The sequence below is a fragment of the Lampetra fluviatilis genome, chromosome 7 (assembly GCF_964198595.1).
Source record: "Lampetra fluviatilis chromosome 7, kcLamFluv1.1, whole genome shotgun sequence".
Lineage (NCBI taxonomy): Eukaryota > Metazoa > Chordata > Hyperoartia > Petromyzontiformes > Petromyzontidae > Lampetra > Lampetra fluviatilis.
The window spans coordinates 3,092,246-3,113,687 of record NC_136281.1 but is presented as its reverse complement, the minus strand read 5'-3'; the positions used below and the strand labels follow the sequence as shown (position 1 = coordinate 3,113,687).

At 51.7% G+C, this 21,442-nt stretch overlaps 1 protein-coding gene across 10 annotated transcripts in view; it reads right to left on the bottom strand.

The window, feature by feature from the left end:
* SYNE1 (spectrin repeat containing nuclear envelope protein 1) overlaps positions 1 to 21,442 on the bottom strand; it is a 152,862-nt gene that overhangs the window by 67,660 nt on the left and 63,760 nt on the right. For all 10 annotated transcript variants that reach the window (XM_078858176.1, XM_078858175.1, XM_078858167.1 and 7 more), the window contains 26 exons: positions 21,003 to 21,161; positions 19,848 to 20,012; positions 19,003 to 19,175; positions 18,471 to 18,624; positions 17,177 to 17,320; positions 15,924 to 16,088; positions 15,212 to 15,529; positions 14,624 to 14,779; positions 14,315 to 14,485; positions 13,846 to 14,172; positions 13,259 to 13,411; positions 12,937 to 13,104; positions 11,908 to 12,084; positions 11,245 to 11,394; positions 11,016 to 11,141; positions 10,239 to 10,415; positions 9,403 to 9,668; positions 6,579 to 8,745; positions 6,057 to 6,403; positions 5,275 to 5,419; positions 4,548 to 4,766; positions 3,500 to 3,756; positions 2,737 to 2,905; positions 2,126 to 2,281; positions 1,229 to 1,381; positions 72 to 254 (listed from right to left, as the gene is read on the bottom strand). In XM_078858176.1, the coding sequence (XP_078714302.1) occupies positions 72 to 254; positions 1,229 to 1,381; positions 2,126 to 2,281; positions 2,737 to 2,905; positions 3,500 to 3,756; positions 4,548 to 4,766; positions 5,275 to 5,419; positions 6,057 to 6,403; positions 6,579 to 8,745; positions 9,403 to 9,668; positions 10,239 to 10,415; positions 11,016 to 11,141; positions 11,245 to 11,394; positions 11,908 to 12,084; positions 12,937 to 13,104; positions 13,259 to 13,411; positions 13,846 to 14,172; positions 14,315 to 14,485; positions 14,624 to 14,779; positions 15,212 to 15,529; positions 15,924 to 16,088; positions 17,177 to 17,320; positions 18,471 to 18,624; positions 19,003 to 19,175; positions 19,848 to 20,012; positions 21,003 to 21,161 (6,945 nt within the window). The remainder of the gene's footprint in view (positions 1 to 71; positions 255 to 1,228; positions 1,382 to 2,125; positions 2,282 to 2,736; positions 2,906 to 3,499; positions 3,757 to 4,547; positions 4,767 to 5,274; positions 5,420 to 6,056; positions 6,404 to 6,578; positions 8,746 to 9,402; positions 9,669 to 10,238; positions 10,416 to 11,015; positions 11,142 to 11,244; positions 11,395 to 11,907; positions 12,085 to 12,936; positions 13,105 to 13,258; positions 13,412 to 13,845; positions 14,173 to 14,314; positions 14,486 to 14,623; positions 14,780 to 15,211; positions 15,530 to 15,923; positions 16,089 to 17,176; positions 17,321 to 18,470; positions 18,625 to 19,002; positions 19,176 to 19,847; positions 20,013 to 21,002; positions 21,162 to 21,442) is intronic.

Below are 21,442 nucleotides of genomic sequence, written 5' to 3'. Positions count from 1 at the left end.
ATGTACGATGACAGCACCTGCAATGTTTTGTGGCGCGTATGGGTATTTGTTGGAAGCTGTGCGGCCCATACCTTGGTGAGCAGGACAGAGCGGTACTCAGCCTGCCTGCACACCTGCTGGTACAGGTGTGAGAGCGTGAGGGTGCGCTCGCTCATCGCGTGGCCCAGCTCGGGGTTCTGCTCGGTGAAGTCCTGCACGCCAGCGTCCAGCTCCACGAGCCGCCCATGCCAGCCATCCAGACGCTCCCACACACGCTACGGAAAACAATGCCACACTTTGCTGGGAGTCGAACCCTCCGCTGCATCAGCTGGTGCTTGTTAGTCCTCTAATTCACTGTACAGTGCTCGTGGCTCAGTGTGCGCACGGCCAGGTGCTCGCTAACTGCACTTGCCCCAACAGTCTGTCAAGGCTATATGGGCGATCTTTGTCTTTGCTTTGCACGTCCAGGCCCTGGAGCCCTCCCAACGTACCAATGCATTTACAGTTCATTTAACGGGTGCTCTTTTAATGGGGAATTTAATTTTACAATGGTAACAAGAGAGGAGCACTAAAGAGTATTCCAAGATAGATTCAATTACAAATACTGCTGATGTATTTGAGATACTTCTCAAGGGGAATTTGCGGCAAAAATACAAGCCCGTTTCTGCATACGTGGCTAAATAAATTCAAAAGAGTCAATCAACAGGACTAAATGTTGGTCCAGATGCACATGTTATTGCAAAATGTTTCTTATAGGGTTGCCACCTTTTGCACAGACCAAACCCAGACAATATTCCTCATCCGGCCTAGGTCTATCAAAACGGTGTAGTCTATTGTAATGACGTTAAACACATTGCCACTAGGTGTCAGTATTAATACATTTTTAACAACCCAACATATGTAGCCAACTGGGCTAATCAGTTGTGGGGGAAGGACAATAAACTCAACGCAAAAAGCAGTTCTAAAGAAATTAGCTTGTAATTTAAAAAATCTAGATTAAAAAAAAATCTAAATTAAATGCCAATTCCCAAAAGAGACAGGTGGATCCATGTTTTGTTTTCATCCATATATATATTTTTTGGCAAAAGCATGCCAATGTCTTCATTCCACCGATGGAGCAAATCGTCAAGGTGAAGTATTTACAATGCTTTGTCGATACTGCACTTGAATCTGGTCCATGTTGTTAAACACAAGTTGGAAGTTTTGGGGTTCCTCATAAGCCATTTGTGTGGCTTTAGCACCCCCCTACCTGTTGATCAGTCTTGGCCTGGGCTAGGTTGGTGGCCTTGTTTTTGAGAGAACGGTCAATGTTGCACAGCCCCTCCGTGATGTCGGTGATCTTCCTTTCAAACGCCTCCTGTGCGCTGCTGGCCTGAAGCAGGGCCTTCTCCTTTGCCTGGGCCTGAAGGACACCCATGGGCACAATGCGTGAAAGAGTCTCCTCCCCACTTACATTTTTCATCATTACGCCCAGGGCTTCATTTGTTATTGAACATTCCGTGTCGCTGGTAAGCTAGAGCTAATGCGTGACTAAGTAACCACAGCCATAGCAAGCGGTATATTGGATGTGGTGTGACAGATGCGGAAATATGTTCCTGGTCACCCACCCAGACAGACCCGGGTAAATTTAAGCTCTGATTGCGCCAATATTTTGGCCACTCCGGCACAATCTCGATCATTCTTAAGCAGGCAACAGTGAGGCAAAGTGGGGCTGATGGGGGATGAGATGGGATACGGATGGTCACGTACACATCTCATTGCACAATCCGAATCCAGCCAACTAGTCAGAAAGCAGAATGCATTATCCCGGCCGCCCTGCCTGCATTGTCATTTATGGCCAGGTCACTTGTGGAATATAGGTTCATGCCTCAGTGGGCTTTGTCTAGTAGGATGGGGATGGTTTAGTTTTATTTGTATGCGTTTGGGTGATTTGATTACCTTTCTTATACTTTGAACTAATATCATATTTTTGTGCTGTTTGTTGTTGTAATATTCTTACCCGCCTCTACTGGACATCTGTAAAAAGAGCTTTACAGGTCGTCGGATTCCTCCAGTATAAATAAATATTCTGATTCTGAACTGTGCATAAAGTAACGGGGCCTGCAGCTCTTGTCAAACAGATGCTGCTCCGCACAAAGACACGTACTTGGTCAAGCACGGCCTGTAGAGTGATGGAGATGTGAGCGAGCTGTGTGGACATCTCGGCCGGCAGGATGGTGTACAACTCCAGGTACTTGATCTGCTCTCTCCCCGTGAGCTCCTCCACGGCGCACAGGTTTGACGCAGCCTCCTCGCGGATCTCCTGCATTGCCGATACAGCGCGTTGAAAGGTGTCGCCGACATGGAGTCATGTAATCATACATACGTATATATATATTCAGATCTACATTGACGATGCTCTGTATTCTTATTACACTGGAGTTAAACATTATGCCTTTGCATGGTAAAAACACAATAAATTCATAGCAATCTGAAAACATAGTAAACATTTCAGGCCCAATAATGGCATTGCTGAACATATCTGACAAAGTGATTTTTTGTATTTAATTAAACATAAAATGTTACTCCAAAACATCAGCAAACATGATTCTTCAGTATAACATCAATTTCTTTTGTAAAAAAAATACGATTAAGACGCATCTTTATCTGGCTGCCCCTATAACATTTTTCTCGTTAACTGCGCTACAGTGAAACACGCAGCACCGCACGGGCTGCTGGGCTGCGTGGAGCGTGCCGTGCTGTTGCTGCTGCTGTCACCTGGAGCCTGCGCAAGTGCTCCTCGTGACTCCCACTGCCCGGGTTGTGGAGGAAGGCTCCGGCCTCCTGGCTCCAAGTCTGAAGCGAGCCCAGCTGAAGCTCCACAGCCGCTCTCTCCGCCATCTCCCTCTCCACTGACTTCCGGCTCCTGTTCACCTTCTGTCTCAAACTGCACAGAGACATTCCCTACGTGGATCTCTCATTTACAAATCGGGTTCAAAAGCAAGATGTAAATCGTGGCCAAAACCATTGATGCCACACCTTGCCAACACTTTCTACCCTCTTGCCAGTTCCCACAGCTGCTGTGGGGAAGATGTATTAATTGAGTTTCAGCATTTTCATTATGCAGCTTGTGCATATCATATGTAAATAACAACACACTTACTCATGATATTGTAAGTTTACTAAAGGTGTGCAGCACGAGCAGAACTAATAAGTGTTTGCATTACTCATTTTTAAAACAAAAAGGCCAATTTATGTAGTTATTTTACCTTTCATGCTGCCATTTTTTGGTAGAAACACATATTTCCATTTGATGTGAAGCTGATTCCCCAACAATGAAAACCATTCTGCCACTACTCGCGCTGCAATTGCTGCCACCCATTCCGCACGGTGAATCGGGCCAAAAACTCGTCGCATAAACTTGTCACAATCGCTTATGTGGAATTTCTCACTCGTGCTGTGAAGTGTGAAACTAAAACTCGACACCAATCATTCCCACACACTCCCGAGAGATTGCGTTCGGCAGTGTCGGGTTACGCACGTTTCGTAGCGATCCTCCATAGCCTTGATCTCCTGCATCATCAGCGACTCGTGTGGCGGCGGCGACGCGGTCGGCTGAAGGAGGCCAAGGGCCTGCTGGCGTAGCAAGGCCACGACGGAGCACTCGCGCTCAACCTCGCGGCCGAAGCTCTCCGTGTAGTCGCTCAGCTGCTGCAGCTCGGCACGAGAGGCCTTCTCAACGGAGCTGTCGGGAAGCCGCTCCTGCAGGCCGTCCAGCACCAGCGTCGCCTTCTGCATCTGTGGTGGCGTGGCAGTATTCATTCATTTATCGTTGACTCAAGAAACCTCACTGAATCTCAAGACTCTTTTTCAGGAGGGTTCTGCAAGTTTTTGCAGTTGGGGGGTGATGTTGCTATGAATAATTAAGTGTATATTTTCAGCATAATACTTTTATTTGAAATAGTGTAATTAATGGTAATTGCATACCATAATGCCGTACATTAACTATATATAAGGACAAAATCCTAGATACAGCTACTACTGAGCAAATTGCAAAATAAATAAAGAAATCAAGAAATGGCACCAAAACAAATAGCATAGAAACGTTTGGCCAATATCAGTTACATTGTATAAATGTTTTGCTAACGGGAGGAAACCTAGGAACCCAGAAGAAACAGTGAGAGAGAACAAACAAACACCACACAGAAGGCACTCGAGTTGGGTACTGAACCCAGGACCTTCTCGCTGTGAGGCACAAGTGTTACGACTGCGCCACCCTGTCACCCACGGGTTACACTGCACAACCGCCACGTTTCCATTCAGGAATCTCTGATACTGTTCATGAGCACAGGCGGTAAATCCGTTTATTTATTCCTGCGAACTATTACACTAAATACCGCGCGCTCAAGTTTTAAAAGCACGTGGAACTTTGTTGATTTTTTTTCTTTCCGAAAAAGTATTTTAACATACTTTTTGCTCAGTTTTCCTCGCTAAACAAGCACCCAAAACATCTCTCCTCGTGCCGTCTCTTCACTGCGCGATTTTACATTCTGTTACATTTCACAGGCGAAGGCAGACCATGCGCGCACCTCCTGGGCGAGCCCCTTCCAGCCACTGAGTGCTCGCTGCAAGCTCGACTCCTGCTCCTGAGCCGTTCCGCGTAGCCGCGTCCATCGCTGCCACACCGCCGTCATGCTGCGGCCTACAGCGGCCTTGCTTGGCCCACTGGCCAGGCCCTCGAGCTGAGAGGCCATCTCCTCCAGGGAGGCCAACTTCTCCTGCAGCGAGTTCACGCTCGCCAGCAGCAGCTGCTCACAAGGTCACGCGCATTGCACGGCAGGTCTCGATTTCAACGCTTGCTTCGTGCACTTTTCTTTTACAAGAAAGTATTGCCGTGTGTAAGAGACGTTTGATGTAACATGCGTTGAACGCACGAGGAAGCCTACATTGACATGTAAAGTCTTTTTGTCAATCTACGGCTGGGTGAGTCTCTTTATGCTGCGCAGTTTTTGACGATACTCCATCACGTTGGCCAGATAGGGATGGTAGAGGTTAGGGGCACAGATATTGGAGCAGAGTATATAACAGCAATGGATTTTGCTGCACTGCCCTCTGCTGGCAACATCGCCCCATCTTCAACGCCAGATTTAGTGAGTGTGGTCTCCCATTTAGGCACTATCCACACTCAAACTCCTGCTTAGCTGCCCGAAATCTGACAAGATCCGGTGCATTTAAGGTGATTTAAGTCATAAAGCGAAATATGTATTTAGGAATGTGGTAAAGTGCTCTAAAAATGGCTCGATGAGCAGTGCTTGCCTCCTGCTGCTGGAGCCTGCCGGAGGCCTCTTGTGCGGAGCAGGTCTGCGGGGCGGACAGCTTGCACAGCTCGGCCTCCGTGCCGTTCAGCTGTGTGATCACCTCGTGCCGCGTTCTTTGAAACGCCTCCCACGTTGCCGCACAGCTGTGGACGGGGTTTTCGAACGTGGTGAATGTGATGAAGCTGCAGCCCTGCAATCGCTTACCCGAGCCACTGCTTGGGGAGAGAACTCTTAGAGAGCTGCTCTAAAGAGTATTTTGGTGTATTGTTCCATGCAGGCCATATAGCTTGGAAGACTTTACCCCCACTAATAGAATAACTGTGCTGGACACATTTATCGTGCCATGCCCAGGAAATCGAACCGTTGGCATCAGGATTGCAAGTCCATTACTCGATGGCATCACTCATACAAAATATGAGCGATCAACATTTTATAACTCTATTGCAAAATTCTGTTTCATAATACAGTTATTTCTTAATTATTCGTATGCGGATTATCCAAGCTGCGGTTTGCAAAAAATGTGAAGTTAAATGTTTACACGCACACTGGTGACCACAAAAATGTTGGCAAGCAAAAGCCGATTACTTAAAAAAAACCAATATAAACAGAAGACACATTCTAGCTCTTAACCTCCATTAAGCATTGGTACGACAAAAAAACATGCGTTTTTTATGCTGATTAATGCATGTTTGGTATCATCTGTGTTCTCATTTGATCCTTCTATCCCATGACAAATAAGGCAGTGTTCACTGGGGGATGTGCCGGGTTAGGTTACTGCACCTCTCAAATTGCTGCTGTCTGTCTTTAGCCTGTGTTGTAATGATCGACTTCTGCTCCTGAAGTGAGTGCAGGGTCTTCGTCAGTTCCCCTCTGCCCTCCTCCCCCGTGCTGCCTTCCAGCTGCGATGCTGCCTCGTTCATCTCGACCAGTCTGCTCTCAAACTCCGCCTGTCTGCCCAGGAGCCCACGGAGGTTCTCCAGACTCTCCTGGGAGTTCTCCACGTCCAGGCCCTCCGCGAGCACGCCCTGCTGCTGAACCCGTGACCCCAGATCCTGCAGCCACCCGGAGGCGTCCTGTAGAGCCTTCTGAAATGTTTGGCGGACCTTGGCGGCTTGCTCCAGCGCCGCCTTAATGTTTGCAAAGGAAAAGAAATAAAATTCGTCGTTAATTTCTGTTGCAAATAAAATGCAATGCAATATTTTAACACGATATGCGTCTAAATGTTGGTGGGGCCTTTGTATTGATAACCATTAAAAGTAGGTTCATTATGTGTGGAATACTGACATGTCAAATCAGCCTCACCTCTTTATTGTGCAGTGCCCGCTGACACAGCTCATGCAGTTGCTGGAGCTCGGCGAGTTTACGCTCCATGTCCCTGGGCACGGGCTCACTCGCCTCGGCATACCGCTGGGCAGCGCGACTGCTCAGGGCCGACATGATGCGCAACCGGGACTGCATCTCCTCCCGCAGAAGCTGAAGCTTCCTGATCTCCTCCTGCACGGTGGCTGTCTTCAGGCCCATGGCAAGCGGCTTCTGCAGGTCCTTTGCGTTCTCCTGGAGCCACCGTATCAGGAGGTCGATCTCGGACTGGAAGTCTTGGCACTGGATGAGCCTGGCCTCGCAGTCGAGAGCGCACATTCCGAGTCCACTCTGCAGGGAGTGCAGCGTCTCTTGCCAGACTTGAGTTTGCTGATTTATCGTCTCCTGTGTCGGGTCGTCCAACTCCGCAATGAAATGTTGTGCCTGCTCCCTCGCCTGCTGCAGCAACGCCTGTGCTTCCTGCAGCCTGCTGGAGAGCGCACGGTAGCTTTTAAGCTTCTCCTCCACTGGCGTCGTTTCCTGGTCAACTTGCTCCAACTCCAGGTGTATAGCCTCCAGGTGTCTCTCGAGCATCTCCACTGTGGCCTGATAACGCTGACGCGATGCCACCGCCTCCTGCATCTCCTCCAGCTTGCACCCCACCTGCCGAGCTAACCGCTGGTAGAGACTCGTCACCCCCACCATCTCGTCCGGCAGCCATGGCTGGCCAGTGCTGCTCAGACCCTCTTTCTTTTGTTTCAGGTGATCGACGGACGGCTGGATCTCGGCGACTTTAGTCTGCAAGGCTTTGTACTGCTCGAGCTTACTTGTCGTTTCATCTGCGGGGAGAGACACCGAGTCTTTGCTCAGAGTCTGAAGCTGCTGCTCAATTTCTTCCACGGCATTGCTCACCAACTCCATGAGGGCTGAATATTCCTTGCGGCTCGCCAAGGCCTCCTGCACACGCTCGCACCTTTCTCGCGTGAGCGCAACAACCACTTTGAAGTGAGTGGGGAGGCTTGCCATCTTCTCCACGAGGAAGGAGTGGTCAAACTCATTTAGAGATTCAATCATTTCCTGGCCGCTCCTTTGGATGGAGAGCAAAAGGTTTTCATTCTGAGGCACTTCGGAGAGTATTTGCTGGTACTTCTCAATTTGAGCGTTCAGCTCAAAGTCCAAGCACATTAGACTGACTTCAGGGAAGGTCACAATGTCAGCCTGCTTCAACCACTGGCTCACCTTGTCCAGGTCTGCCTTGAAACGCGTTCTCAAATGCAAACATTTTTCCAGCTCCTGCAACCTTTGCGTAGACTTGAGCACCAACGAATCGTACTGTTTTTGCAAATCTCGCAGTCCCATCTCCAACTCGGGCTTCTCCGACTCGCCATCAGCCAACAGCTCCCTGTTCATTGACCAGAGAGCTGTGAGCTCGGACTGGTAGACTTTCAAGCTGCTGTGCATGCTCTTGCAAACCTGCAACTGCTTGCTAATGTCCTGCGGCATCAGTGCCACGTGGTCTTCCGCACTCAGTTTTTTCTCCGCTTGTTGCAGCCAATATTGCGATTGCTGAATGAGCCGGAAAAACTGAGCCTGATCCGAGATCTTTTTCTGCAGCTGTCTGCGACAGAGCGTCGCAGCTTCCATTGCTCCATTCATGGACTGTTGGGAATCCACCAATGTCTTTTCCAGCCTCAGCCTTTCGATTTTACCCAGGTTGCCAAGCAGCATTTCAGCATCCTTTAGAACACTACTCATTTCCAGGAGCTTGCCCTCGATTTCTGCGTTCATTTCTGCGTGCCTCTTGAGCAGTGTGTGCACAATATCAGACTGGGGGGCTTCTGAGGCAGCCTTCAAGAGTTCCCCAAGGTGCTCCCGCTGGCTCAAGAACCAGGTCATATGCTCGAGCAGCAGACAGTCACATCGCTCCATTTCCTCCAGAGCAGCCACCGACACCTGGATCCTGCGTTCCACCTGGGCGGTGAGCTGCGCCCAACACTCTTCCGCGTGGCATGTCTGCTCACGCACGAGCTCCCGATCTTCCAGGCTCAGGTGCTCCACCACCCTCTGCCTCTGCTGCTTCACTTTATCCAGGCTCCGCTGGTGTCTCTGCATCTTCTCTGCCAGCTGCCCCAGGGCTTCCAGATGTGCAGCGGTGCTGTCTGTGTCAGCCCTGCAAAAAAAACAACAACCCGTGTTACGCAAACTGAGGCCCCACGTGACATCCTGGTTGTTGTTCTAAGAATACCTTAAGGTTGAGGTGATGCCACCAATCACTGTTGCATTTATATGAGTCAAAACAGAATGGACAAGCAATGTACTCCGATGCTTTTCACCACCCCTAGAGATGCAGCACCAGTACTGTTAATTGTCATGTCCCTGTCGAGCTTCACATTGCCCTGGCAGTGGTGTGGGGGGTGTGCAAACACCACTGCCAAAAATGTCTTTAAACACCACTGTAAATATCTCTACATCAATCAATATCACTGCCTTACATTACACCAGGGGGGAACCCATTTTCATACTGAGTGCAAATTAGGACTTTAAATACCTTTAGTGGGCCACAGTTTAGTTAACACTGAATTTTTATCACGATAGGACTTGAATACATTGACTGTGCACGAATTTCAAGCCTAACTGGTATAAATGAGCTTGCTAAAACTATAAATACAGTGTTTCCAGGTCTAAAATATACCCTCTAGAATGGCTAAGATGCTTGCAGTTTCAAAGTGGAAGGCCATATTAAATTAAATCCCTTTTCCCCAAGTATGAATCGCGTGGCTGCTTGTTTAAGGTCCCAGCGAGCGCCTCGTGGCACCAGCGAACTCACCTGGCCAGGACATCCCACTCCTTGGCGACGGTGTCCAGCAGCTCCTGCATCTCCAGCACGGCACGGCGGTACACGCTCGTCCTCTCCGCGTCCCGCTGCCACCGCACGCACAGCTCGCCAGCGCAAACGCACAGCTCGTGCCACCGCGCGCGCACGTCTTCCAGGACGCCGTGCTCGGGGGACTCGCGCCCGTCCGTCAGCGCGGAGACGCGCTCCGACAGGGCGAGCAGCGCCGTCTCCTTCGCCAGCACTTGCTCGGTGAACGTCTGCGAGTCCGACACAAGAGCGCCGGCCCTTCCCTCTGTCAGTGCGACTCCATTGTTGCAGAACAAGGCAACAGTGGGTGAACGTTTTGGGTGACAGCACATCGGAGTACGGCAGCCAGAGACTCACCTCGTCCACTTACGGTGCAAACGCACAGAATCTGCACAATACCCGTTTGCACAGTAGATGTAAATACGGTGTATTTAAATGCGGCAGCATCTTAAGACACAATTAATAAATAATACAATGCACCTGCAGTAAATCCTTGGATTGCGAGCATAATTCGTTCCGGAAACGTGTTTGTAATCCAAAGCACTCGTAGATCAGTTGTGATCACGTGACGCTCGGCAGACAAAGCGTATACACACGTACTACTCGTATTTCAAGACCTCGCTCGTTTATCAAATTCATTGACATTTTTTGCTCGTCTTGCAAAACACTCGCAGACCAAGTTACTCGCAATCCAAGGTTTTACTGTGTTTAAAATCTCTTTAAAAGCAGGCCGACTCGGGTGTACCGTGAAACATCGGTTAGCCGCAAGGCCCCGCTGGGTGCGCCGGAGCCTGCCTCACCTGTGCCTGAGTGAGCTTGCTCTGTGCCCGTTTCCCCTCCAACTCGCTGGGCTGGCTTTGCAGGCTGAGCAGCGCCTCCTCCGCGTCCGCCAGCCAGCTCCGCAGCTCCGCCCTGCCTTGCTCCACCTCCTCCCAGTGCCGCACCACCTGATGGCGCCTCACCAGCACGTCCTCCAGCTGCGTCGACGCAACGTCCACGCATCATCATCATCGTTGTCATCGTGTCCGACGGTAAAGCCGCATGGCACGGACGCAATCGCGCTACTGTGCATCACCGGTGTGTTTCGTGATTTTAGTTAAAGGTGTTATCACGAGTTGATTAATTGATTCTTATGCTCAGGATACATGCATTGAATGGTGTGTGCGTGTGAGAGTGCAATATTTACAAGTATGTATGCATGTAATATGCTAATGTTGTCATAAAAGACTCGGATGCACGAAACAAAACCTCAGAAAGAGTACAAAAATGAAATTGATCGATTCTTAAATCGAATCATGACCCTGAATCAACCAAATTAATCGACACTGCATTCCTAATGTAAATATAGCACGACAAAACACTCTAGATTCTGTAGTGATCATACATTTACATCATTACTACCGCATTGTTCCAGCTGGTATAGCACTGTTCATTTCACTGGCTAAACGCTGCAGGCAAACACCAACATCCCGCCCCCAGCACGAGCTGCAGTCAGCCCGTCCGTGTTGCGGCCGGAGTCGCACACGCCGGCCTCTCCCCGCAACGGGAGCCACCCAGACGAGATCCCGCCTGCTCACCTGCAGCCCGGCCTGCCGGATGTGAGCGGCCGCTTGCTGCGTGACCGCGTCGGACGGCTCGGACAGGGAGGACAGCAGCTGCAGGTACGTGGCACCTTGCTCCTGGAGCGTGCGCACGTCCCTTGCCTGCGCAGCCGCACGTTCACACACGCACATGCTGTCACCCTCACGACTCATCGCCCGAGGTGAACTCAAGCTTCAGGGAGCGCTAGTGCGAGGTGGTGTGTACCTGGGCGTGTGCCTGCTCGAGCGACAGGGCCGGGTCTCTCTGCAGGGTGCCGCTCTCCTCGGCGGCCGTGTTGAGCCAGCTGTTGGCCTGCTGCAGGGTGTCCTCGTAGCTGGCCCGGCTCTGGAGCTCGCGCTCCAGGCTCTGGTGCACCTGTAGCACGCCAGCAAGGATGATGACGCCGCTGGCGCTTGTAAACATCGGAACGCCCGACGTCAAGATCGAGAAGTCATCACAGCCAAAGTTGTTGTTACTTATTGTGTAAACAAAACACACATACACACAGACAAATGCTGCCGTGACTCTCCCACCACTCCCCCACATCTCTCCCACTGACTTAAGGTCTTTCTGCTGGGACTCTGATCAAAGGCGAGAGCTACAGAGGTCAGAAAGGGAAGTGAAATTACATTAGGGTAGAAGTGCATATAAAGACACTTCAGAGAGCCTGAGGCCGTCATGTGCAGAAACAAAGCGGAAGATCCTGAGCCTGGACTTGCATCTCAGAGGGTTGGCGCAGCGCAGACAGCAAGAGGAAGATAATCAGAGACAACGGCAGCAGCAGCAGAAAGAGCAACCTTCTTTCGAGTAGAGGATTGTCAACAGTTTTCACCAAAGGCTGGGGCTCATGCGAAGGGGAGTAGTCCACAGCAGGTGCGTCCAGTATACCGTGTCGGCGGTGGTGCACACAGCGTGGAAGCTGCTCTCGATCGCCTGCACATTGCCCTGCACGTGCTGCCGGAGGCGCGGGCCGTTGCGCTCCCCCCCGCTTGTCACCAGCTGCTCGCCCTTGCTCTTCAGCTGCTCCAGCCGCTGCTCGAAGCCCACGATCTCCTCCATGAGCGCCTGAGTGGGACCACAGTGCACACCCTCTACGTTACTGCTGCTGCATGTCTACCAGTCAATCCACTGCTGGATTAGGCGCCTTCAACAATGCAGGGGTCATGGTGGTTATTTGACCAGACTGCACCACGCTGCTCAGCACGGATTGTTGGGTGTGTAGATGTCCAAAATGGCAATGGATTTTGCTGAACCATCCTCTGCTGCTGACATGGCCCATGACACTTGTGTTATACTTGGTGGTCGCACATACAGGCCCTATCGAGGCTTAACTCTGCTTAGCTTCTAAGACCTGGTCATCGGCAGCAGTAGCTGCCGATATCGACTGAGTGGTACTCAGTAAATATTTAAAAGTTGACAGCAATGTCCAGCATTTGGTTACATTTCCATGGTTTTGAGTATCGATTTGATGCAATAATATTTTTGGAAATTTTTTACTTCACGTTGATATTATTTGTATTTTTTTCTGTTTTGTTTTTATTACGTTTTTATAACTCCATTGTCCTCCAATCTAACATAACCGTATCATTTGTGTATAATTTACATATTACATAAAGAATTGATAAATAATTTTTGCGTCATTGCACCACCAGAGAGCTGGTGGAATTTCCATCACTGGTCCAAGGCCGCCAATGGAGATGAGCACCACCCCTTTCTTATATGAGAATTTGGGACGTACCCTTTGACCTTCATTCATTTGCCGACACTTTCACGTGCGCATCGGAAGCCACCACAGACACAAAGCGTCTCGTTAAATAAAATCAACCAAGCAGGGCATCGTCCGACATCGGCAAAACCAAACGGCGTTGTGAGAAGACGCGAGTGAGAGAGCGACCCGGGCCGGGCGCTGGTGGGCACCTTGTGCTGGGCCATGTGCTGGGTGGTGCCCTCCAGCGTGGCGCCGGGAATGGTGGTGGGAGCGAGCAACCTCCCGGACACGTGCAGGAGCCACTCCTCCAGCGCTTGCTGCAGGCCGCGGTACTCCTCGTGCTGCCTCAGCCACGCCTCGGCATCCTCCACGTAGCGCTGGGTCGACACGCAAGGGCACAGCGTTGGAGCAGCATCTCGTGTTCCCTTCCCCCACATTCACAAACCACCGCCAAGGTGACGGCGTTGGACCGGACGCGGATTTCCGTGCGCCGATGAAGGTGCCGCTGAGCTTGACGAACGCTCGACCTACCTTGCTGATTTCTCGGATCTCTTCAAATTCCCCCTGCAGGTCCAGAAGGCTCTGCCCGATGGAAGGGTCCGCCGTGAACTCCTGCACTGCGTGGCCTTTTTCGATGAGCGAGGCCACCGCGGCCTCGTGCGAGAGGATTCCCTGCATTATACTCTACAGGGGAGGCGATCGGAAGAACACAGTGTGTTGTATATAGGATCGTCCAGTGACAATTTGTGAATGATGCCATCCTGATATTTCTCTTGCTGAATTTAAGGGAACGACTTGTCACTACCACATGTAGCTTGCAGATGACATAAACCAAGCTAATTGAAAGTATTTGAGGTAAATTAGTATTGAATTTTCCATCCCCACAGGAATAGATTACATAGTTTGCAATGTGCTACAACATGTGGTTCATTCTTTACTAAATCGATTACTCGCAACCTGTTAATGACCGTTTTAACTACAAGTCAAACCAAGAGCCAAAGTTGATCCCTGCTCAAATAAGCATGAACCTATGGCTGTCATCTTGTTACCGATTCTCATCCGGCAGTGGACATTTCACATTCCTACGGCGTGACCCCGTGAACCCCTATTGACGCCACCTTGTGCTTGTGTAGCTGGGCCTTCTTCTCGTAGAGCTCAGGCTTGGGCTCCGGCGGCGTGGACAGCAGCTCACGCTGCTCGCCGAGCCAGCGCGCCAGCCTCTGCCGCCTCCCGTCCAGCTCGGCCCCGAGCTGCCGCCAGCGCTCCAGCCTCACGAGGTGCTCCCTGACCGCTGCCTCCAGCTCGCCCAGCCGGTCCCAGACGCCCGCCGCGTCCGCGCACAGTCGCTCCGCCTGCTCCGCGGGGGAGCACTCGGCGGCGCGCTCGCATCGCTCCCGCGCCGCTCGCGCTAGCTTCCGGCCCTTCTCCAGCCCGGCCTGCAGCACCTGCAGATGCAAACGGTAGCGACGGTTCGTGAAACGACGCCGCCGCTCGCAAACGCTGAACCTTGTGTTTCTAGCATCGTTTATAATTTTTTTTACAAACGAACTTGCGTGTTCATTTACAGCTTCAAACGATGTTGCAGACCTGTATCTTCTTGATGTATTCTGTGATCATCGCCATGTCCATGCAGTCTGCGCTCCTGCTCAAGTTGGCAAAGTTGCACTGTGCTTCCTTCAACCAGTCGTCGGCAGCGGAGAGTCCACTTTCCGCCTCTTCCACCATCTTTAGGTCTTTCTCCAGGGACTTTGTCTGGTCCTGGATAAAAATGTTTTCACTCTGACTTTTCTTGCAAAATCAAAATTGTCATGTTTGCAATTACAAACACCTTGTGTTTTTTTTATATTAACAAATTAAGAATTGAAACAGCTGCTCCTCGGGAGGTCCATGTCTTACCTTAGCAGATAGGAGCACAGCTTGGTATCTGGTGGACAACTGAGTAGCCAAGCTGCCCATTCGAGTCACAAAGTGGCTTTCCTTGATGATGTTTTGGGCCAAAGAGTAGATTCCCCCCACCTCCTCCTTCTTGTCTGCGATCTCGCTGCAGTAACTCTGAAGACAGCAACATACAAAGCAAGTTGAAACACTGACTTTCCCAGCATATTCTTTTACAGATGATGTTGGTGGCAGCTGTTTCCGGCCCAGCAACTTTGTACGTATGTATGTATGTTGAACTTCTTTCGCACTCTACGTAGCCAACCGCGCTAATCGAAGATGCGGGGAAAGGACAGCAAACTTAACACAAAAAGCAGTTCTAAAGAAAATTAGTTTTCAATATGGATGATTTTAAAGTGCGTAGCTCCAGTGGCTTCCTAATATCAGAAGCAAGAGCATTCCAGATGGCCAAAGAAGTGCAACCGAAAGCGTGCGATGCGGTGATTGTCTTTATTCCATGGATAGCTAAAAGTCCCTGCTGCGACGACGATCGGAGTTCGCTTCGTGGTTTACGCTCCCTGACGAGGTCGGCAACTCTGATTCTCACACCTTGTGCTGCTCGATGTGCCGTGACTTCTCCCCCTTGTCCGTGCTCCTGTCCGGCGGCGTCTTCACCGCCCCCTCCATGCCGGAGAGCCACGCGTCGGCGGCGCCGTAGCGCTCGGCGAGTAGCGTGTGCTCGGCGAGCAGCTCGCCCAGCCGCGTGGCCGCGTGGCCGAGCTGCTGCCGGTACGACGCCAGGTCCTGCCGCAGAAGCTCCAGGGCGCTGCTGTCCACCCACGGCTCCCCGCCGCCCAGCAGGCGGTCTCGGCACGCCGCCGCGTCCGCCAGCAGCCGCTCGCCGTCCCCGAACCGCGCCTGCAGCTCCTGTGCCGCAGAGGCCGATACGGCGCTTTGACTTCGCGTGCGGCCTTTCCCGAGTTGCGGGGATAGAGTCAAGCCCGCTCTGTAGGCCTCAGTCCAGAGGCCGATCGGCGTGAATAACAAGTAAAATGCACGGAGCAAATGAAGACTGAATGTAAAGCTGCTTCTTTTGTGACTTGTATGCAGCAATGCATGCCATGAGTAATGAATAAGAGAACAGACAGCGTTGTTACACCAAATGCAACTCATGGCTTGACACATTCAAAGTGGTCTGTCTTGCACGTCTGCTTTCAATGGCCCTCTCCAAGGTGTGCACAATACCACAGAGTAACGGAGCGACACGGAGCTGTGGTTTTCCCGGGGATGAGTGCTCAAATAAAAGGCGTCAGCGCCCGACCTGCAGCTGCACCATCCTGGAGTTGAGCTCGTCCTCCTCGCCGGGGCTCTCACTGCAGCCGGCCAGCGAGTCCTGCTGCGACCGCAGCCACGCCTCGCACTCACTGAGCTGCTGCCGCAGCGTCTGGTGCAGCTGCAACATCTGTTCTGCCTCTGCCACAGTGTCCTGCGGAGAAAGGAGCGTTTCACTCATGCCAGCCGTGCGGCACAACTTTTCTATCAGGTTTCTGTCCCTGGTTCTTGTTGCTTTTTCTGTATGGAGATTACACTCTTCTCCAACGACCCAGGTCTTCCTAAGGAAGCCCAGTGTCAGCTCAGTAGGAACACTTATTCTCCACCACTATCACCATCATATGGAACACCATTCCCCCAGCCATCCATGCTGTAGACTCTTTTCCTTTGTTCAAGTCCAGGCTCAAGACCTTCCTCTTATCTTACGTCTTTGACTGCCCCTTTCTCTCCATAAAGCAATAATGGCCACTGTTTTGGTACTGCGTCTTGAGATACGGTCGGATTTAGACACGCTATGCATCCAAATAGCATTGTATCGTAAGAGTCTCAAGAGAGCGGCCCAAACTTTTACAAATTGATAAGGTTCTAATCTGCTAGGCCAGCACACTCGTTACCCCCAACCAATGGCGGAGCCAGGATTTTCAGGTAGGAGGGGCAACCCCTCCAGCAATGAAAAATGATAGGAGTTGTTAGTAAGTAAGAACTTGTCCCTTGCTTTTTATTCAATGCGTGTGCGGCGATGGTGCAGCCATCGATCGAGGGTCGAATTCGAACCGTGTGTGATCGGCATCGCGCTCGCCTTCAGGGAAGTCGTGTACTGTATATGCAACTGCGCACAATTCTGAGTCACTTATAAATGATTTGCCGTTACTTGTTGCCAATTATGGACTCAGAATATTGTCCTATCATCTCATAGAGTCCCTGGCACGTAATAATATGCTACACAGTGGCAGCGGGGGTCGCAAAATGCCGATTTATTACTAATAAACCCCAATGATCCGATCGAAATTATGGATTTCGATCGAATCATTAGGGGGGCACGTGCCACCCCACCCCCCCACTGGCTCCGCCAGTGTCCCCAACAACCAATGTCACTCAATTGGCCCAAACTGCGCGATGTGATGGTTGGGGTCCTGGCCGCCAAACATCCACGCTGTGTGTTCAGGCGCGGGCGGCCGAGAACCGCGGCGCCGAACACGGCGCGCCGGCAAGTGTGCGTGCCGCACGCGACGCCGCGGGTACCGTGACGCGGCCGCAGAGCGAGGCGTGGCGATCCTGGAGGTCGTGCAGCTCCATGCGTGTGAGCGCGTGCTCCGCCATGCCCCGCCCCTTCTCCTGCAGCATGAGCAGCATCTCCGCATGGCCTCCCACCTCCTCCTCCAGCAGCTGCACACACAAGCCCAGTGTGTGCCGTGAGGGGCAAGTGACAAAGACGAATATCCTGCCGTGTAGCCTGAAAAGACTGTTGGGGCAAGTGCTGTTAGCGAGCAGCTATGAAGGCCGGCACGGCACACGAGGGGGTTGGTGGCCAACACCACACCCGGCCGCCTTTATCTCCCCAGTGGCGATGTTCACAGACTGCACTAGGTACTCATTTAAGGCTGAGTCGACCTAGGGGAGTCCCAGGACCGGTTTAAATAATTGTCACTGTGATGTTGGCCAACCGCTACACTACCGCTCCCCGCCAAGTAACACACGCAGGCACACACACATACACACGTACCAGCTGCAACCATAGTCAAGCAGATGTCTGTGCTGCACGACGTACAACCACCTGACAGTCCTGTAAAGCTATAGTGTATGTGCCAAATCACTCCTAGTATCATCAACATAAACCATAATCATTACCACCGCTGTATGAAGGCCTTGCCAAGCCTCTTGAGAATATTCTTTGGTTCTTTCGGTGAAGTCACGGAGATAGAAAAAAGTAATAATAAAAATACCACGACGTTTCGATCGCAACACAAGCGGTCGTCATCGGGAAAAGGGGGGGTTAGCCTCGAAAGGCAAACTGTTTATAAAGGTTTGGAGATCGGCGTAGCCAAAGTGTATCAGCAGCACCAGCAGCATGGGCGGGGCAGCAATGCCAATGCAGCAGCAATGCCAATGCAGCAGCAATGCCAATGCACCAGCAATGCCAATGCAGCAGCAATGCCAATGCACCAGCAATGCCAATGCAGCAGCAATGCCAATGCACCAGCAATGCCAATGCAGCAGCAATGCCAATGCACCAGCAATGCCAATGCAGCAAAGGGCCGCCAGGAAATCACTGCACCTTGCTCCACACAACCACACTGCTGACGGTGGAGGTTGATTGACAAGAAAACACAAGTCAAGTCATGAGCATGTTCCCACCTTTGGCTGCCGTCATCCTCCAAGGGACATGTGATGCCCAAGCCCACAACCCCTTCTTGACAGTCAATATGACATCTCTGGCTTGTTAATGTTCCCCAAACCACGTGGTCCTCTTTCGGCCTCTCAGTGTATTGTGGGATGTCATCACGCGCGCGTGCAAGGGGGTGCTTCCGCAGCTTGCCTTGGCTCGGTCCAAAGCAGCCTGCTTGTCCCTCAGCTCAGGGCAGGGATGGCGCAGGGCCCCCAGCTTCTCCTCGGCGCGCTCCACCCAGCTCGAAAATTGCCCAAAGCTCTCCTGGTAGCTCTCCCACTGGGACAGAGCGCTCTCCAGGTGGCTGCAGTCAAGGGCACGGGGCAAGAGCAGCGATGGTCTCAACAAAGGTAGAGCGGAGGCTGCTTTCAAAGCTGTGCCGTGTTTCAACTAGCGACGACAGAACATTTTGAAGGCTGGGCGATTGCGTTGCGGGTTTATACAATCATTTGCATTGTGCCCAGGGCATGCCAAACACACGATGGACATCACTCGCTTCGTGCGCTTGACCGATAACACAGAGCGTCTTTTGATTATGTGCGTGCACGCTCATAGCATCGCGAGCACTAAAAGGTCAGACTCCACACTGGGTTTTCACGATTGCCTCCGCCGCTTCACGCACACCGAGCCGGGGCGGTGAGCCGCAGTGAGTGAGCTCGAGAGAGGCGGAGCGGTTTAGCACCTCTTGCATTGCACCGCTGCGGACAGCAGCACGTCCCAGGCCTCCTTGAGCTCGTGCAGCTGCTGCTGCACCGGCGGGGCCCCCTCCGACGCGGTGCTGCGCAAAACCGTGTCGCCACGGCTGAGAACGAGGTTCAGCTGAATCTCCTTCTCCAGCCGCGTCGCCACCAGCGCCTGCGCACAAACACACATGTTTCTGTCTGGCCGCCCGTCCGATGGGGAACTAACTCGCAATGGCTCAAGGGGGTTGAAGCTAGCGCTCATCCCAGGTGAGTGAGCTCGAGTCTCGAGAAGGCCACGGTCTCTGCTTGCTCGGCTCGGGGAGGACGCTGAGCTGCGCGGCGGGTCTCAAGCAAACTGACCAATGTTTGAAATGAGCTCATGGTAAAAATATTCAATATTGATTCGTAACAAGTGGTGTGTTCATGCTTTTTTTTGTTGGGTGTTGAAAATGGTGTAAATGGTCCAAGTGTACAAACTATATAATTTGCACCGGGAGCCTCATATCCACAATCTCTGTCAAGTGGCTCTCGTTTTGTCCTTTAAGATGACGTCAGGATGCACGTGGTGGTTAATAGCTCCTGCCAAGAGACATCTACAGCTTTGGGTGCAAACATCTGCTTATGCCTGACACGGGGTAGCCCAGAGTAATGGCTCGACAAAGAGGTGAGACTGAGAAAGAGAGAGATGGCCATGGATTAGATCATTGATATTTGGCCGGAGACAGTCAACAGGCAATCCTTTGTGCAGCACATCTTGGCTGTGTGTGAAGGGGGAAAATTGTTCCGAATGCCACGGTATGTTGTCCCCACGTGGGCTGTCGTAGGCGGTGGCGCGAGGCCATACCTCCACCTTGGCGAGGCGACTGCGCAGCACGGTGCGATCGCCGCTGGGCGCCAGGTACGTGTCCAGCAGCAGGCGACCGTCTGCCAGCCAGTCCTGCAGCTCCCGCCAGCCCTGCTCGAACTGCTGGTGCTCCTGCAGGGCGCGCGTGGCTCTCTGGGCTTGGTCCTGGACATGTGCACGAGAAAATGCCCAGCGCTCACTCTCAGTCGTCCGCCCGGGAATGTGGATGATGCTGCGCAAATATCGAGCAAGGGCGCTGCAGGGACACTAGCGCGCAGACAGCTGCCGGCGCTGGCAGACGCCACCGCACTCAGACGCAACAAGGCACTGCTGTCTGCACGTTGCCAATGAATGTCACATGGCTCGGTTAAACTGCTGTCATTATAGTGTTTGGGAAAACACAACATTCGATGATATTCTGCCACATGTTTGGCAAAGAACTGCGGTGGTGACTCACTATGCTCATGGTCTTAAACGAAAGCCAGCAGAATTTTTTTTGTGGATGTTTATGACAACATTTTTTGTGTTCATTGGTACTTAATATAAAACATTTATTCAGCGTGTGTTAAAATAACAGATGCCGAGGTATTTACTTCATGCAGGATTTCTTAGCACTACTATTAGCCAAAGCTCTTTACACTACCATCAGTGCTACGAGCTCCTGGCCACTTGGAGTGAAAGACCTTTGGGCCAGTGTTCAGCAACTGTAAATAGAAAAAAATGCAGTCCATTGGACTGTTTTTTTCTACCCGTAAACAAACCCTGCAGTTATTTTTGTAACAAATTAATCTTCATGACTGCTCCCAGAGTATCTTTCTTTTCCCTTCCATAAAGCTGAATGTGTAAGCATGGAGTAAAAATAAGCATTGGTCTTTCTGGGGTAAAACATTACACAAGAGTTTACAACCGCTGCTGATGCAGCAAGCGATAGAGCTGTCAAAAACTCTTTTTAACTCAAACATGTTTCCTCCCTCGTCAAAGAGTGAACCCAAAAACAAATAAAAATGTTTTTGTCCAGCAGCCTTAATTTTCTTTCATCATTTACACTATGTCGCAAAAAGCTCCCTATGCACTCCCGGGCAATTAACTGCAAGCAACTCTTATTGCTGAGTCGCACATCCCGGGCAGCAGGGAAGCATGGTCCCCGCCACTCACCTTGGCAAGGTTAGCCAGGGCAAGGTAGCGCGTGTTCAGCGCCGACACCCTGAGGCCAAAGCTGTGCGCGGCCGGGGCACAGGCCTCTGCCATCTGCTGGGCCCTCTCCCTCAGCCGCGCCAGCTGCGGTGCGTGGCAAGCCACGTCCTCCAGCACCGACTGCACAGAGACGCGCACAGCGCACGCGGTGACATGGCCGGGCTTTAGCGGACGAGTTGGGGTGCCGTGCGAAGTGTGAAAACCCGGGATAGCGGATCACACGTGGCGGGAGTGGGATCATCCGGGCCGTGAATTAGGGGAGGGAAAATCGTGCGTATTCATGGCTTGTGCAGCACTTCCAAACGTGCGTTTGGTCTTCAGAGGTATTTTATCAGCAGTGCGGAAGCCGATGGGTCGGGGAAAAAATACATGCGCTTATTTGAAAATGGTGCTATTTGCTC